This window comes from Desmodus rotundus, chromosome 8 (assembly GCF_022682495.2).
Source record: "Desmodus rotundus isolate HL8 chromosome 8, HLdesRot8A.1, whole genome shotgun sequence".
Classification (NCBI taxonomy): domain Eukaryota; kingdom Metazoa; phylum Chordata; class Mammalia; order Chiroptera; family Phyllostomidae; genus Desmodus; species Desmodus rotundus.
In genome coordinates, this window is record NC_071394.1 from 23,546,052 (window position 1) to 23,565,806 (window position 19,755).

The 19,755-nt window shown below is 36.7% G+C and overlaps 1 protein-coding gene across 2 annotated transcripts in view; it reads right to left on the reverse strand.

Annotated features, from left to right (window-relative positions):
* ZFPM2 (zinc finger protein, FOG family member 2) overlaps positions 1-19,755 on the reverse strand; it is a 440,464-nt gene that overhangs the window by 328,411 nt on the left and 92,298 nt on the right. The window contains exon 2 of one of the 2 annotated variants that reach the window (XM_045181765.2): positions 18,104-18,262. The exons of the other annotated variant lie outside the window; for it this stretch is intronic. Coding sequence (XP_045037700.2) covers positions 18,104-18,262 — 159 coding nt within the window. The remainder of the gene's footprint in view (positions 1-18,103; positions 18,263-19,755) is intronic. 2 annotated transcript variants of the gene reach the window in all.

The window sequence follows — 19,755 nt, forward strand, 5'->3', positions numbered from 1 at the left end:
AGAAGCTGAAACATTTCATTTGAATCTATACATGTTCATCTTTCTTGAATAGAGGTGATATAAACCATTCTTTACGATTAAAATACTACTTTTTGATTCCTAGGCACTGTGCCGACTACTAAGAATAGAAAACAAAGACTGGCCCTCTTCTCCCATAACTTGCAGTCTGGGACAATGACAACTCAAGAGACTGCAGCCTCACGTGATGACTGCGTGGGTGGGAGCAGTTGGGGAGCGCACAGGCATGACGCCGAACCCAGACTGGGTGTAGGAGAAGCTGCCTGGAGGAAGGAGCCAGTAAGTGTCTGACATTTTGGAGGCATGATCTTAGATGAAAGTGAACTCTATAGGTAAAATGTCCCGAGGCTCCATTTTTCAGATTAAAATTAGGAGCCACTTTCCCAAAGATTCCCTTATGAAAAACATTATAGTAATTAAGTTATTACACAAGAAAAATGGCCGCTTGAAGGTGCTGAAACTAAAGACATTTCACTGATACCAGAGTGGGATCCAGGTGAAGTTTTAAGATGCCAAAGAGAAAAGAGAAATATTGCTACTATGTGATGGTTAACTGGACAAAGTCCTTTCTTTCATTCAGTATAGGTCAAATTTACCCACAATTACACTTACTCAGTATCACTAGGAAAAGAAAATGATAGAATGACTACAAATCTCAACAGACCTTTGAGGCACAGAGAAATGTGGTAAGTTGCTCAAAATGAAAATATCGTAATTCAGCTTATTAAGGGCTTGATTGAACTAGTAATTTCATATAACAAATTATTTTCATTAAATGTCACTGAACTGCCAAATCAAAACTGTAGAGCTTAGATTTCAACTTGGTAGTACCAACATCTGGAGTAACACTCAGTAGTGATAATCCTGATTCCTGGAATGCTTTGCTCTAATTTGTTTCATAATGCAGCACATATCATTCTGACCACTGAAAAGACACTACAGAGTGTTTAATTAAAGAAGTACTGCAAAAATGGTCGTACACAATGAGCAGCTCAGAAGAAATGGCATTTACTTAAGCCATTTGTAAAACTGGGTAAATGTGTAATATATATATCACTTTAATGAAAATAAATTCTGAGAGAGAAGAATAGTTTAAAGTTTTTGCTTGGTTATTTAAGGGTGTTTTCTTAAAGAAAGAATGCAAAAGAGGAAAAGATGACCAATACCTTAAGAATGTCATATAAAATGACACACTAGAGTGTAGAATACGAAATGGGTCAGAATTAAATTTATATTCATCTAACATCTGCTATGTGCCAAATACACAAATCGTAAAGATCAATAAAGCAGATACCACGTCGTGAGGCTCATATTCTGTCTTAGACCTAAACGTGGCTACTGCTTCCTGAGCTTCACACAGCACCAGCTGAACGCTTTACGACATCACTTCAATGACTCTACCATGCACTGAGCCCTTTATTTCATAAGAGTAAATTGAGAGAAGTTGCTCAGGCACATTGCTAGTAAGTGGCAGGGCCAGGAACTGAGCCTGAGTCAGTCTGAATCCAAAGTCCATACTTCCAGCCCCTGATGATATATACCTTGTTTCTTCATTATGCTTATATATCAGAATGAAATGTTCAATGGATTCAATCTTTGTAAGTATTACTTTTTTTCTAAGGTTTACAATTTAGTTGGAACTTAGCAAAATCAACTATACACAGAGGCTTAATCAATAACCATTGCTCACTGACCAGTGAAGTAATTAGATTTTGGTTTCATTCTTTTTACCATCATCTACTGCAATAGCATTACATTCACTAATTAATTGCTTTCAGCACACTGTTTCTATTTAATAACTAAAATATGTCATATTTTTCAACTTTTACAGCCTTCATCTTCTCAGTTTATCTCAGGAAACTAGCTCTCATTTTAATGGTAATGTTTTTACCTAATTCGTTCTTAATCTCCTTCTTAATGAAAAATGAAATGATTAAAAAATAATTTAATTGAATATGAAATCTCTGAATTACCTTAAAAAAAAAAACACTATTTCCCCTCACAATAGAGACTTGCTTCTTTCCTATCAATAAATTTGTGCTCATGGAAAATTTATAAACAAAACTTCATTTTGGTATTAACCCAGTTCCAGCTTCTACTTGATTTGAATGGAAATGACTATACTAACCATAGTCCTTTTTTACTTCTATCCATTTCTTTATGTTTATGTTTAAAATTGGCACTCTAGAGTAGCTTATGAAAAATGGCATGAATAATTAACAGCCCACACAACAATAACAAGTTTGTTAAGATACAGCTTTGAAAGTTTTGTTGGTAAAAAGAGGAAAGCAGGAGAGAAAAGGACACCAGAAGGAGAATTACAGAGAGAGCTAGGAATGCATTTGACATCCATTCATTTACTTGCTAAATTCTTTATTCACATACTTTTAAATAGAAATTTCAGTGTATTTTTAGCAAAGTGCAAACACCATTAATGGGATAATCACTAAATATACCCAGAAACCAATTCATAAAAAAATGAAATGGAATAAATGTCAAGCGGTAACAAAATCTATAACATGTCTAAAATTATGGCTATGGAGTTAATGGTTTTCCATCACAAGATTAAACTCTTTTGTTGCTCTTTTAAAAGATATCAGGCATATTTTGTGGGCCCTTCTATTTTTCTTAGTCTAGTTTTCAGAATCAATGAGAGCCCTATAGGAGGAAATTGAAGGTGTTATTGAGCAATATAATACACACCACAAATGACTGGGGAAAATGCACTGGAAAATAGTCTTTGAAACACTTGAAAAAGAATCTTTAAATTCCATATTAGGTACCGTTGGCAAGGTGGTAAAACAAGAGGCTCCCCTTGACAAACACAAATAATTTCAAAAACACCAACAAACACCTTTTCACTGAAAGTTAGATATTCCGTTGAAATTAAAGATTTGGCACCTTCTGAGACAGTCACTCTTGCAGCACAAAATAGCAGCAGAGTTTGAAAGCAGTCATGCAGCCAAACAGCCTTCCTCAACCCCGCTCTTTTAATCCACGTAGTTCCTATCAATAGTAACCTCTTATAGAAATTCTTGTACAATATAACTATTGAACTTTCTTGACTAGGAGTGTTACTGTAGCTGTTAGTCAGCCCTATAATGTATTTTGCAATCAGCTAAATCATCAAAGTATTTTTTAACAATGAACAGTTCAGAAGTGACAGATCTACTTTCTTGTTCACAACTGCTTATCAGAGAAAAGATATCACACATGTTTTCCAGGTGCTTCCTATAGTTAGGATACCTTCACAGAAGCCGCTCATGAAAGATAAGGTCGTAAAAGAGATGAAAAATGTGTGAGCTTCATACACTTATGGTTTTATCATCAGACAAGATAGCTTTGGTTAAAGTACTTTAGCAGTCAAACCCAGCAAACTACAGCTCGTATTGAAGGGCGAGGGCATTTACGTTTAAGATTCCGTGTTGTTTGCTTTGCCTAATAGTCTCACAATATCTTTTGGCTTAAAACAACTGTTCGGATACCAATCACCCAAACAAAAGTGTCATTCTAAATTAATTCTGCATTGCCAAATCACAGACACAGTCATATCTCCACATGCAAAAATAAAAACATGTGGTGATTTTCTGCTAAATACCTAAAAGGAAATCTAGACATTTCAACAGAAAAGAACAGGTTTTTTTTTATTCTGGATCCCTATAATGGTGTCTGACTCAAGTCTCCTTATAACTTATTATAAATGTATAAGAAAACATAGGATTTTTGCCAAGTTTTTGGATAGTTGTGCTCAGCAGAGAATGAATTTTAAAAACGTGGGCAATTTCCTTGTAACATATAATAGCCTTCTCATATCCCAGGGTATGAACGATTACACAGCTTCAAACAACAGAATCCACATTTTCTTTTGTTACACATTTTCAGGCCCTGGATGGGAAAACAGCCTGAAACAGTGGATGACAGTGGTCCAGGGGTAAGTCTTACTGTGAAAGAAACTCCATCTCTACCGTCAATGGGTGGTGACTGTAACTCGTGGCATTTGATTATAGCCAGGAAGGACAAATATTGAAAATACTAACATTTATGGTCACGATAGCAAATAAAAGTCACATTAAACGCTTTGATAATTTAGGAAGAATTCTTTCCACAGTACAGTCCTTGATGTCAATACCATCCTTCATGTGGAAAGGGCTTCTCTCAATCTTTAAGTTCACTGATGATCTGGAGCATACGGGGTATTTTCACGAGTTAAAATAAGGCAAATTCTTAGCAGTATATCACTCAAAGAATTTTATTCCTCACTGTTTCTCTCAACATTGAAAAATTCAAATATATAAGAAAGTATGGGGGAACGACATCTTATTTTAAAGATGTTCTACAATATGTATTGAAAATTTATATTAAATAATTTTTTATTTTCTCTTCCACTGCTCCCCCACTCCAAAAAAAAATTTTTTTTAAACCCAAAACATAAAATCACTGCATCTACTCTATTCCATTTGGAGGCGGATCCTACACAATTAAGGCACTTCTTGTTCTAAGGAAAAGACAAATAATGTCTGGGAGTCTGGAAATGAGGAGCCGTAATTTACCTACTCACAGATCTGTTCTGCCATCAAGAAATCCTTCTCTCTTTCATTTGCTGGTCTCAGTCATCTAGCTTCAAGCCCAACATTCATTTTAGGAACTCATTATCATCACTACCAATGACAAAAGGTAAAGCCAAATCTCAGTCTCTGAAACTGTCTCCCCAATAAGCCAACCTAATCTACACAGAAAGATCAAACCGGTTTGAGAAGGTTTATTTGAACATTGTTCTCCATATAGTTTTATTGTTTAGTCTTTCCTTTTAACAAAATGATTCATTCCAGAGATGCTATTCCTCTCTCATAATCCACTTAAGAATATGATTCATATGCAATCACTCTTTTGCATAGAGTTCCATTAATGCAACATAATTAACTTATTCTAAATAGACTTTCTCCAAGCCATATATCCAAAATGCTATGGACAGTGGAGAATGCCTGGACTGGGGCAGCAACTAACAAAGACTTCAGTCCATACCTGAACACCTTTTATCGAACAGTGGTTCAAACACCCTAATAATGAATGACTCTCACAGCTCACAAATAGGTAATAACCTTTATTTCTCTTGATAAACTATTTTTTCTACTGCTTGACCATTGAAATTATAACTTACACTTCCATTTTCTCTTTCTACTCTGGCTTAGGGGAAGCTCAAATTGCATTTAATGTTTCAACTTTCAAGATATTTACTTTCCCCTCTTATGTTTCCTCTCACTATTTCCTGTCCTTCATCCTAGGCTCATTGTCCTTCCTGATCTCTCTGGCCCATACCCGTCTCTCCTGGGTCAATTCACACTACTGTGCCCATTCCCTCTTTGTAAGCTCACCAGGCTCTTGCTGACCTTGTGCTGTTCCCTCTCCCTGAGGCCCTATGACTTCTTTTTACCTAGTTAATGCCTATTCAGCATTACATGCCATCTCAAGCTGGCCATTCTTAAGGACACTTCCTTTGAACATCCTCACTGGGTCAAACCACACTGTACCACTTGTGTGAATTTATTAATGTCCATCTCCCCATTATAATTTAAATTCCAGGATAGCCAGAACCTTCCTTGTGTTTTCTCACATGGTATTCACACATGTCTCACAATGTCGGATGTAGTCTTGGGTTGGCAAAAACTTCGTTTGGTTTTTTTCCATAAGAAGGCTCTGGTGCCACTTAATTGTTTTTAACTCCATTGAAACAATTTTGTCAGATTGTATTGTGACAGCTGGCATGTCAGGGTGCATTTTAAAAAAACATCAACATTAGCGAATTTTTGTGTAGCCATTTTAATATTGAAGATGGAAGAAAATAAGCAACATTTTGGCATATTATGCTTTATTATTTCAAGAAAGGTAAAAATGCCATTGAAATGCAAAAAAAATGTGCAGTGTATGAAGAAGATGCTGTGACTGATCTAAAGCGTCAAAAGTGGTTTGTAAAGTTTCATGCTGGAGATTTCTCACTGGACAATGTTCCACAGTCTGGTGGACCAGTTGAAGTTGATAGCAACCAAATCAAGACATTAACTGAGAACAATAAACATTATAGCATGCAGGGGATAGCTGACATACTCAAAATATCCAAAACAAAAAAAATTATTGGTGAAAATGAAAAATATGTCTTTTATTTTATAGAAAAACCTAAATGGACTTTTTGGCCAACCCAATAGATGTTCAATAAATACTTAATCAATTGGATAAAATATGCATGTAACTGGCTTTCAGTCATTAATTATCCCAATAATCAAGTAAAGACAAAAAACTATGCCCTTTGCATAAGCTGAAAACTCTGCATAGTAACAAAGTTTAGAGTTGGCACGTGGCCACCTGATGAAAAGGACTACATTTCCCAGCCTCCCTTTCAGTGAGGTGGACCACTACTTAAGACTATGTTCTGGACAACGAGGTAAAAGTGGGAAAGTCTGTGAAAACTTCCAGGATTCTATTCTTACTGCTGAATAATACTAATGAAGTTTTTAAATCTATGGGGGAAGAAAGGGATTCCAGGTCATGTCAACCTCACCCCCCAGCTCAGATCCATATCTGGCTTCCACCACTAGGGCTATTCCAACCAAGTATACTATCGCAAGACCCATTCAGACTCTTTACCACAGGGTCCCCCCCCTTCCCTCCTCCTTTGGGGACAGCAAGAGGTCCTCGGCTGCTGATGATAACACAGGATAAACATACACAGTATCCACAGCATCGTCTAGACTTTCAAGAATGTGGGAGAATTTTTTCTCCTCTCTGTTTTAATTTTTAACACAGTACGTTCAGGCGTAATCTGTGATCTCTTTAGGCTCAGGGCAATTTATCCCATAATGATAATAAACTTGACATTAAAATACCTACTATAAATACTGAGACATTTTAGAAATCTTATTCGAGGTTTTACAAAAGCTAGAAACTTGAAGCCACACTTAGCATCCTTGATCACGGCCGTCTCCTATGGGGCCACCACTATTGACTGAAGGTAGTAACAGGGATTGATTCATGTTCTGTGGGCCCTGAAGCTTATACAATTTGGGAGGCCCTCCTTAAAAGAAGAATACAAAGTTACAATTACAAAATTAGGTGCAGCGCTTTGGAATGAGTCTTTATAAGTGAGGAGTTTTAGAGCTACAAGTCTTAGGTCTATTATTCAATATAAGAATATCTAATTAAATAATTTTTAGATAAACTAAGAAGGTGAGTAGATCTAATATTTATTTGGTAATATTAAGTATGAGGACAAGATGTTCACTTTACATAAATTTCCAAAATTCTTTCCATTTATTAATGATCTGACCTTTTTAGAACCACCTTAAAAGTTCCCCAACACAACTGCCAGTATTGTAGGGAAAACATTGTTCTTTTCTAAACTGGGTTTTCCTTAGGATATAAACTTTTTTCCCCCTGTCCATTTTTCCCCCAGTATCACTCTATGTAAATTGTAGGCTTGTTTCTTGTTATGAGTTACTGTATTTTGCTACTCCTTTTAGTAGTCAGCCACGAGGCTGGGCTACAGGAGCACAGGACAGAAGGATTAAATGAGGCAGATACATGGGGGCGAACAGCTTCCATAATAGAATGATGTGCATTACCGAAAGGAAGCTGGAACATGAACACACCGCTGCCTTAATCAGTTCCAAGCCAGCCTTTTCCCCACTTCTGCGTAATTTCTCGTCTCCCTTGTGCACATATTTTCCTTCACTTACTAGATGACTGTGTCCTGAAGAAATGAGAACATTCTGTATATATTCCCCTTTCTGCCTTTGTACATACACCTATGGGCACTGACACACATCTATGGTAAGATCACACAACCAGAAATAAACAAGACAGGTTTTCAGTATTGGTTAGCTAGACTGGATAGTAATTTGCATTAAAAAAAAAAAAACTTATCTAAGACCCCAACTATAGTGTCCTGCTAATTCTATGGGAACAACAGAAATTTCTGTTGTTGAATAGGTAGGAAGAAAAAGTGTTTACACATCTGTACTGTAGATTTCCAGCTTGATACATCTCTCTCTTTAAAAATAACCCTCAAAGAGCCCCTCCTTTTTCACTGTCAGAAAAATATAATCACAGCCTACTGTCTGTGCAATTCCACTTTCCATCGCTGCTATGTGCAGCCACTGTCAAGTTTCGGAACAGCTCCTTGTCTAATCTCTCTACTTCTCCAGATCTTTGATACAGAACCTGTTAGAATGTGTTGCTTACTTTTCCAGTTCCTATGTTTATCTCACTTCCACTCTTACCATCTGTGGTACTGCATTTCCTTCAGAAAAATGAAAAGTTTTCACAGTGCCCAGAGCTTTCCCTGCAAACAATGCCCTGTTCCCCTCTTCCTTCCTTCCTTTCTCCACTTTTTATTCGGCCTTATTTTGTGTTAAGGTCAAGCTGCTTTAACGAGTTCACGGCGCAAACATTTCTGCAGGGCCGCAATTCCCATCCAGAGCGTTTTCACGGACATGTAAACATTCTTGCCGTTTATTACTAGCTTCTGCCCAAATACACACACACTTTGGGTTGTCTCTTTTGAATTACCTGAAAACAACTTCACAGCAGACACACAGTGAAGAATCGTGGCTTATTCATGCCACCGAACCAGGGTAACACAGTCATCCGTTAGTATAATGAGTCTAAAGAGCTTGCAATATAGCCTTCTCATTCTATCAAAATCTACTTCTACTTACTGCAAGCTGGTTAATACTGACAGAGAGTCTTTAAAGAAATACCAAAATGATAGAAGTATCTTAAGCACCCCCCTAATTCACTTACTTTAACTTTTTCTTAATTCTTGTTTTTATAAACGCCCTTATTCTTGACTGACACATCATGTTTAGTACATGTCTAACTAGAGAATGCCATGTTAAAAATACCTTGGAAAGCAAGTTTTATACTTCCTGTCTCAGCTGTGTTCATCTTCTTCCTCGGGGTTTGTATAACGATGCACGTCAGAACACAGAATTAGTTCTCTATTTTTACAAGTACAATAACCTAAGTTTTAATTCAGCATTAACCTTTATGAGTTTGGTGGCTTTGGCCAAGTTACTGACCCTCGGGAAGCCGCAGGTGAAAATAACATCCCCCCTGCAGGACCATAAGTTGATTAGAGACGGTACTAGTACAGAGGGACGTCGGGCTTTCAGGAGCCATCAGCAAATGAGAGTTGCTATTACCATTATTATAATTATTATAATTGGTGTGTAGTTTCAATGTCAAGCTCTGGAATCTCACTGAACTAAAAAAGAAGAAGCAGAAACAACAATCTGCATGTGTCACCAGGACTCACTTCAGTGGGATCACACGTTCCGTTATTTTTACCTGACCTTTCGAGAACAACAAAAATGTGACGGGCTATATTACTGTAATTGAATTCATCACACTGCAGAATCCCGCATTTCCTTTTGTACATCCTAGGACTACCAGAGAGAAAGATTATCCCATCAGGTAACAGATGGGCAAAATTCTTTAAGACTGCCTGTCGTTTCCGGAATGATAATCAGACATGGTAAAAATTTTTACACACTAGCAAGAAAATAGGAATTTTATATGAGGAGACTAAGAGCTCTGAAAATCTCATGTCATTAAAAACTAAAAAGTTCTAGTGCCGAACAAATATTTTTAAATCATTGATGATGTTTAAGGACAAAAAGTAGAGGAGAGAGAGACCTGTTTCCCTAAAACGATAATATTTTATCTCAACTCATAATGTGATCAACAGTTAAACTCAGGGTTGTTAACTACAATAATTCCTATGATAAATAAATTAGCTTTCCAGGTTTCCCAAACCTATTCATACTTTTAATTTTCTTTTAAACAGAAATGTAAGAGTTGCTAGATGTAAATGATTGGTAGATATGAATGTAGATCTGCATGATTTACATATATATTTAATTTCATCAAATAAAACTGCCATAACAATATTTGTAGTTTAAAATTGCTATTTGTATCATTACAACTTGATCAAAACTACTTTCTTCATTCAACCTGAAACATCACTGACAAAACAACATAGCAATAAGATAGTAAGATGGCTTTACAAATAAGTAGCTCTCCTTTATAGTGCTCAGCTAAAACAAACGATCAATTAATGCAATACTAGATGAAAGGGAAAAAGTCAGTCAGTCACGCAAATGTCATATCTCCTAATATCCAGATGCCTAGATGTGTATACAGAACAGGAGATTAAATAAATTCTTACTTCTCTGTGACTTTCAGCATTGTAGGAAAAACAACAAACCTACACTAAATTTTACTAGTCAAAAAAAATGTTCTTACACTTGCAAAATCCTTAAACATACCAGTAAAAAGACAATTTCTAAAATAGTAAAAATGGCTTTATATTAACTTGCAATTTTTATTATTAACAATGATGGTGATATAAAATAAGGAGGTAATGAAAACTTGGGCAAATATCTCTCAACATCTTATATGTCCGGTAGAAGCAGGATAAAATATACTTTATTACAATGTGGAATTGTTTCATAAATTACAAAAGAACTACGTAATTACATATTTTATCAAATTTTAATATGTTTCAAAACCTGCCTGGCAGATTGCACAGTGATCCACTGATGGTCAGCTCACAGGCAACAATGAATTTTCTTGATCAAATGCAAGAGAGTGGTGTAATTATCATACATGATTTGTAAAAATTGTATCATCATGAGTCATTTCGACACAGCGTAATATCAATCATTTCACTTCCGTTGAAATTGTTCCGATAATATATCTGGGATCAGAGATGACGTAGACAGACCAAGCTTGCACGAGCCTTTATGTACACAAAGTCATGGACAAAATTTATACACCTTCTGGTTCCATCAAAACAAAGAAAACTCCAGTACCTTTATGAGAATAATTTGCTTTCAAATGCTCCCTCATTTTTCCAACAGTGGTGGTTTAAGAAAAAATCAATCTGATTCCAAAGAAAAAACTATGTTTTGAGGATTTTAAGGTGGCCATAAAAGAATGAAAACTAAAAATGTTATAGGGTTTTCTTTTTTGTCAGCCTCATGAAATAAAAATATAAGTAAGACAATTACAGCCTTCATTTCTATTTTCAAAAGTGAATTCCTTTTCATTTTGCATTGTTGGATGACTTATATAAGAAAAATTTAAAGATTACAAAAAAAGAAGTACTGAATCCAGGAGAAGAGAGGGTTTGCCAAGGAACAATAATGTCATGTGGAGGGAGGGGGAGGTGGCGGAGAAGGGAAGGGAGGTTCGTGCCAAGCAAAGCTGGGGGCTGTTCAATCAGCTCTATCAGGGCTCCATCAGTGTCTCCACTCCAGCCAAATCCAGAGAAAACAAGGAGTCAAAGATTCAGGTCAATAAGCTTATAGGCGATTTGCACAAACAGCTCCTCCAGCAAGGTAAAAAACAAAGTCATATTGGCTTTTCTTTTTTATTCCTTCTCTTTGAACTCCCTGGTCCAAACGTACTCTGGAAATGTCAATGTTATATGCAAGAATTTTAAAAGCTCAGCTTCTTAATCCCTTTAAGAAAAAAGGGAGCAAGGTTGCCTGTCAACATCTCCCTCCGCATGGAACTCGAAGTGATTGTGGTAGAGCCGCATTTTGCGGATTCTGATTCCAGTTGCCCAAGAGTTAGAGGAGACAAAACCTATCATTAAAGGCATAAAGGAGCAGAAAGAATCCACATGGATTGAAAGGGGTTTGTGAAATACAGGTGAACAGACTTCCTGAACTAAAAAAATAACAAAAGTGAAAAGAAGATAGGAAATAAAATAGCATGAATTTTTGACACTGGGTCAAACGGAAAACAAGCAATTACCACTCCCTCAGCCATGTCTGTATGAAGGTATGTTTTCTTTCTTCCACAGTCATGGTTTAAGAAAAAAAGAACAGTATTAAGGATCTAGGTAATATTTTTGTTGCTTTACATGCCAGGAATCTAGACTTGGGTTTGTTATACTCTATCAAGAAATGGCGTTTCCTCAGTTATTTCTTAAATGTTAAACAAAGCTACAGAATTTACAGACAGAAAGAAAGGAAGGGGTGGGGGAGGGGGGCATTTCAATATCTCTGGCAACCTATTGGTAGAAATAGGTAAGCACAATAATGAAAATGATTCCGATCCTCACGCCTCCTACTCTTTATCTTTCCGATTTAAGGATGTGAAAACATACAGAAACACACACCCAGCTCTGGTATCGTGGAAGAGAGCAAAGTGACACACACCCTCCTCAAACACCCCAAACTGCTCTTCTGGAAACCACATTAATGAGCTACAGATGGAGTCTCATCAAGCCCTTGGCTACTAGGATGATTCTGATTGGGGTTATCTGTATCTCCTGACAGCTTCCCCAGTTCCCTGGCTAACATTTCCTGCCTTTAAAAAAACTTTATTGAATTTATTGGGGTGACATTGGTTAACAAAATTACATACATTTCAGGTGTACAATTCTATAACACATCATCCGCATATTGTATTGTGTGTTCACCACCCCAAGTCAAGTCTCCCTCCATCACCATTTATCCCTCATTGCCCTCTTCTACCTCCCCCATCCCCCCTTCCCCTCTGGTGAGCACCATGCTGTTGTCTGTGTCTATGAGGCTTTTGTAAACTTTCCGCAGCCCTTTCTTCTCTAGGTAATGTTATCACTATGCCTCTTGTCCCAGTTACCCCCCAAGTCTCGCCTGTGGCTCTTGCAAGCCTCCCAAAGTGGTGGGACTCCAAAATTCCTAGAGCAAGGAATTCCACAGGTATGATGACACCTCTCCTACTCCCCAGCTCTCTGCTGTCCTCTTCTGGCTCCCTGCAACATCAGCCTCATAGATACAGCCAACCTGACTCAGTAGTAGGAGCTCGCTCCCGATTCCCTGGTCTCTGCTCAAAGTTCACCTCTCCCGTGACTACTTATAAACTAGCCTGCACATGCGCACACACACATACACAATATCACTCAGTCACACTGCGTTTTGTTTTTCTTCACAGTGGCAAGCATCACCCATCATATCACACAGTGTAAGTGTTTGATTTATTGTCACGCTCTCCTCCTGAAAATGGGATTGCCTTTTGTCTACTGCTGTGTCCCCAACACTGAGAAGGGGGTCTGGCACATAGCAGATGCTTACTATATGGGCTGAGTTGTATTGAATTTGATCTATTGGACAGAACTGGAAGTTTCCGCCAACCCAATTAAATATCCATTTATGTTTGCTATGGATTTGGTATTAATTACTTCCGGAGATATAGCGAAATCCAAATCTAAGTAACTCTGGTTGTATTCGGTTTTCTTTAACATGCCTTGCATTTTCTATTTTAAAACTTATTTAAAATAGAAATATTCCCTTTACTTTCTGCATACTACTATATCAAATTTTTGTTAACGTCATGAGAAAAACGCATTTTACGTCCTGTTTCCTTACGTTGTGGATTTCCACTGGGCTCCCTTTGTTCAACCCTAACCTTCCCAGATTAAGGGGCTCTAATACGGGGTGGGCAAAGGAGGCTTACAGTGGTGAGTACACAAAACCCAGAATTTATTCTTGCATTGTTTATTAATTACAGTATTATTTCCCATACAAACAACCTTACACCTACTTTTGCCCCACCCTGTGTTAGTTTATCTCTCTCAGTAAAGCACTCTATCCAGTGATTTCTCTCATTATTCTCCATATCTGGAAACGGGGACAAGAAGTAAGGCTTGCTTTTCTTCCAAAACCAGCATTGACGGCATCGTTTTGCCCTTTCAGCCTTTGTTAAAGATGCCATCAGAAAACAGTTTGTAAAGAGCCTCGGTGACTTCTGTAGATAATCATTATGGATAATTCAGAGCTCCCCCACATAAAGCTTCTTTAGGTTTCTTTTTTTCTTACTAGCCCACAGTGACATTGACCTGATACTTCTCTTCCTGTTCACATGTCCTGTGACATTCTCCTGGACTGTGCCCCAAGATCTGCTTAGCCACTTTAGTCATTAACAAACTTGAATATTTTTATGAGGAAGCTCTCTTCCAAACAATTAATAATAGTAGACCAGTTTTAGAACTGCTCCATGCCAACCTCACCATGAAGCTTACTGTCTCTAAATTAATCCAAGAATTGCCAATAGATAAAAGAGTTCCCACCCTCGAGCGGGGACAAAACTTGAAGCCCCTCAGGTTGTTTTCCAGACCACCTGTGTTTCAATTTGTATCAGTTTGCTTAGTTCTAAATGTGCACGGCTGTACTTCTATGTTTACTTTATAAACCAGAAGAAAGGCAGAAAAAAAATCACTGCAGCAAATAATCCAGCACCACAGGAAATGTGGAGCACTTATGGACCCAGCCTGATGTCTTCGTCATCTGTAAATTCAAGGAAATAATTCTTGCTTGTTTCCTTCCTCTCAGAGATACTGTAAGGCAAGACGCCAAAGAATCTAAACTCACGGAACAGAAAAGGGTGACACAAATTAAAACACTTTGTTTTGCTAAAATTCTTAAAATCTAAGCGTATCAAAGCAACCTTGAGTAGTATTTTTTAAATAACGTTCATTTCAAAGATGAAAACTAGAAACATAAAGTGTGCAACTGACTCAAAGTAAGTGTGACATCGGAAACTCCAATGGAATTGCCAGACTCAAATTTTAGGTCTGTGACTATAACAAGGGTTATTGAAAGGTGATCTTTTCCAAATTTAATGGGAACATTTATGCTTTAGACTCATATGATTAAGAACTCTGCACATCTAAAGCTAACAGAAAATTCCTACCAACATTTTTTGACATTACTGTCGAATATTACCTTATAAGAGTGATGCGATCATATTTAATCACATTTTTATGATGACTAGAAACTTTATTAATATTAATAAATTACTTGAGACTTGTCTAAAAGCCTTCCCTTTTACAACAATTTAACAGATAATACCCACATAGAACTGAGGAAAATACTCCAATAATAATAATAAGTAGTCTTTCTAAATACCAAATATATCCTGTATAATGTAGCTCAATTCAAAAGGAAGAACTTCAACTTATAATAAGCTATGTGTCAGCAAAGAGTCTATTTTCATTTTTTTAAAGCAGGAAATCACAATAGTATATGATTGCTTTTATACAAAACACAGTGGCTGAAACATTAATAAAGATATCATAACTATACGCTCATCCTCAGTAATCTTTCTTGACAATGTGTCAAAACATCTTGTTTGGAAAACAAGATATTCTAGCCATGTTTTTGTGATAAGAGATTTTTTAACTACTATCCTTTGTTTAATTGGGGAAAATCCTTGGATGTTCAAAATGTTATCCCTTGTACCAATTTGGGCAACCATATCATTGCTAAATTTTGGTCATGGCTAGATTTTTAGGTGAAGAAACTTTCCAAACTAACCAATTCATTTTCCTATGTGTATTGACATGTTTTAAGTTGTCATAAATGATTTAGAATATGGGCAAAAGGTATGATTCATTAATGATCCAAAGAAAAAATATTTTTCTTAAGAACAATTCTTACCTGCTTTTGTGACATGACACTGGCATAATTAACCATTTACATACTTACACTTTTTTAATACCTAATCTGTCTTCTTCCACGAAACTGGCAAGAAAACATAATTACATGCCAGTAAGACTAATATGTGAATTTCTACAGAAAGATTAATTTCTAATTTTCCAGAGAGAAAATTTTCTCTTCCTACTGAGGCTAATCAACTTAAGTGAAAAATGAATGGAGTTCCTTGTACGACCTCAAGGGGGTGCAATATATATCAAAGAGGTGTCTCCTTCCTGCTAGTTCCTACTGGTGTCAGTGGGAATTCCCTGGTCTCATTCTATGACAGTAAAATAATGAAAGTATTTTCCTATTAAATAGGAAATACTGAAACAGTAGTAATAGTAGTACTTATCCTGCAAAATATTATATGGAAACAAGAATTCTTATTCCCACTTATCATCACATTCTAGTTTTAAACTAAACATTAGAGAATTATGTTTATAATAAGAAATGTATTAATTGCATATAATTTAATATATTATGTCTGACATGAAAAAACATTATTTACTATGATGCATTTTTCAAATTTCCAATAGTGCATCCAATAGTTAATAATAATATCAATTAAACAATGTTCTTAATAATTGTAATTTATTTTTCTTATTTTGTAAAAACCTATTATTTTTCATGAGTTTCAACTCTCTTTAGTGTGGATGGAGGTGACTGTCTGCAGACCATAATGATGTAGTCATGTGAGCATCTACCTTAAGTCTGTTCTCTTCCAATAACCACTAACCTCAAACTAGGAATTCCATAATTCTTTCATTAAACATAGGCCTTAACCAACCATCATTCCAAACAGCAAATTGTATCTAATCATACCTGTCATTAATGCCTCCCTGCATTAATTAAATTGACAAAAATGTCTGAATCCGTGTACTAACTCTTTAAATGACAAGAACAGGAAGAATACATGGGACCTTCTAACTATTGGGGGTTTTTTTATTGTACCAATGTAAAATAAGGTAGGTACCCTTCAGTGCAGTGAAGGATATATTTGCTGATAAAGAAGGAAAATGGGATGTCTTCAAATAGATCCGAAAACTCTTCAACCCCCGCCAGCTCTCACATGTGTTGCCGTGGCTACACATCATCAAGAAACAGTTCTGCATCCAGAACTAATGACATTTATTTGGCCTGAAATTTGAGTTCACTTACAAAGAAGTCCTATTCTTCCTGTACCATTCTGTCTGATCCATTGTGTCTATTCCATTCTTATTTTCAACCAAAGTCTCTGATACGGAGACAAGGACCAGGTTACAAAGCCATCCTGAGGTCTTCAGGAGAATGGTCAAAGAAACAACTCTTCGAAAGGATTTCTGAACCTCAGTGTACTCAGGTGTGGGGCTGCCTCCACCTGCACAGTTTTAGGGCATGGGGTTCTACTAACCTCAGGGATGGAAACTGGCTGGCTTCTTTTGGTTCTCATACCAGCAACATGAGAAGTCGTACTGGAATTTTAATAATATGTATCAAATGTATACGTGGCCACAGAGAAATGTTCATTATTAGCAGTTTGCGGGGGGGGGGAGAGCTTTTATGGCAGACTATCAAGTCTAGTCAACAAATTCACACAAAAATATTTTTAAAAACCACTGCACATAATTTCTCTGTTTGCCTAAAAAATACACGTCTGAACATAAATCGTGTGAACACAGACATACAGAGACAGACACACACTCTCAGTGGCGATCTCTGGGAAATCGCCCCGGTAAAATCAACAGAAACAGCTGTTCTAAGATAAGGAAGTGACCCACACGCTTGTGCAACTGTATGTCGGTGCAGGAGGCAATAGAAGACTCCCCTCACTTTCAGAGACAAAACAATCAAATAAAAAAATAAAAACGAATCATGAGAAACTTTAAACTCACTTCTGGAAAAAGCAAGCAAAGGCGTATACATATCCAGTAAATACACAGTTACTGGCAGGGAGCCCTGGGGTCCAAGTCAAGGTTAAAAATAAGCTGAGATATACTGCCTCAATTTCTTCTTCCAGTTTAATGTTAATGTGTCAAAAGAGTTTCTAGAGTGGAGAATGAGTATATATTTTCTTATTTGACAACATCTAAAAAAGGCATCACCCTCAGTGCTGAAAGTCAATGTCAAACACTGGCAGCGCTCAGTCTTTACGAGAGAGCCAGACACTCAGCCAGGGACTCTCCCCTACTCACTACAGCTGACACTCAGTGCCCCGCTCAGTACCTTGCAAACAATTGATGCTCAGTAAATATTTGTTGAAAAAATAAATGAATAACTGATAAACATTAAAGGTATTTGGATAAGTTTGGTAACTAGCCAATCAACATGAAAATGTTCATAGTCAATTGGCCAATTAACATAAGACTTTAAATATATAATAGAGCTTATTGAAGTAGAGTAACTCCTTTTGCCCTTCAAAATAATATCTCATGTTTACAAAGTTCTGCATGTACTTTCAGACCGATGAACTACCGTGAGCAGTTAGCCCTTTCAGCACTCGTACTCCACTCTGTCAGTGCGCCTTTTAAACTTTCCAGAATCATCGTAACTGGAGTCACATATCGCAACCAACCATTAATGATTACCTTTGTTACAAAAGAATTCCACTTCTTCACAGCTCAGATTTTCAGGCCCAAATTCTCTGGAAAAGCTCTCCTCCAATGGAAAGTCCCCCTTTGAGATGATTTCTGTCTCCTCTGATGGACACTCCTCTTCTTCCTCTTCAATGGCGTCTTCTAGCGGCCCTTGAAAAAAAATCAGGGACACTGTACCAAAAATACCCGAAGATGATAGTGAAATAAAACCCTTACATAGAGTCTCTCTGATGAAGGTGCCACATCCACATTCACAAGTAATATTGACCTATGATGAGAAGTGGAAGGAAACCCACCCCTGAAGTTTTTGCCTAGAGAACAACCTCTACCTCCAACCCTCCCCCACCCCCAATTCCAAAATCAAAGCTTTTTTTTTTTTTTAATTCTCCCCTGAAGAGCAAACCTGTGAGCCTTATGTTCATTTGTTAGAATTAACAGCTTGGTAAAGAGTACAAGTCTCTTTTACACCATTGTACAATTTTACCTGAGATTTTAATAAAGATTTAAAGTAATTGAATGCATTTTAATTGAACTGAGATTTTAATAAAGTCTATACTTTTAAAAATCCATCCTAAGAGTGGATTCGGAGAAAAGATTTCATTATACACGTTTGAGGCCTGGAGAAAAATTACATATTTCTCTCCCTGATGAAAGCATAACCCTATTCATAATTAATTGAATTTTTTTCTGAAATGAAAAGTAGTTTTTTAATGAAAAAATGTAATTTGTATTTATGTGATACTTTTTCAGTAATACAAATACAACTCCTTTGGAGTGAATACGAGTGAGGTGCACTGCATTAATAGACCTATTTTGTTGAAAGGAAAGGGGGGGCGGTAGTTGTTCGGATGGATGAGAAGTGGACTCTGTGGGAGTAAGACACGGCTGATTGTGATTTCCGACTGTCCTAAGGAAGCAAAGTCTCTGACGCATTTTTACGAAGCCAAAGTCTGTAGTTGCTCCTAAAGAAGCAATGTGGCATTTTATCCAAAGAACACAATTATGGTAATTTGGAAAAATTGTCACTCATGTCAGCAGTTTGATCAGACAGGCTAAACACTTAAAGGGAATAGGCAGTCTCTTTCTCTTTCTTTGCAATGTGCTAGGAAAATTTCAGGGCCAGAGGACAATGCGTAAATAACTTAAAACAGTGACTATGTTACAAACCCTATATGTGGTAGGCAAACAGAAACAGACTCATACAGCAACCGGGTGTGTCTGGTGTTTTCCCAAAGCCAGTTTCCAAAGGGCTGACTTCTTATGTCACATTTCCACAGAGAGAATTAGTTGCAGTGATTTAATTTAAAAACATCCAAGGAGTTTCTGCGTCCTTTTTAAAAGTCATTTATTCTTTTTTTCTTTAAAATAGCAAATGTTAAGGAAGAAAGAAAGCCCTAACTCCAAATACTTTGGCAATGTGTTTTCTTATACTCAAGGTGGAGTGTTTAAAAAAAAACACAGATTTTTGTGTCATGGATCTCATATTTGTTTTTATTCCTTACCATTATTTCAAGTTTAAAACTATAATCTTTAACTTTTAAAAACAAATGTCAAGTAGCAAGATACGCAAGGAATATATAAAGTAGTAACACTGTAAACTATTACAATCAGTAAATATTTACCTGATAATTCTAATTATTAAT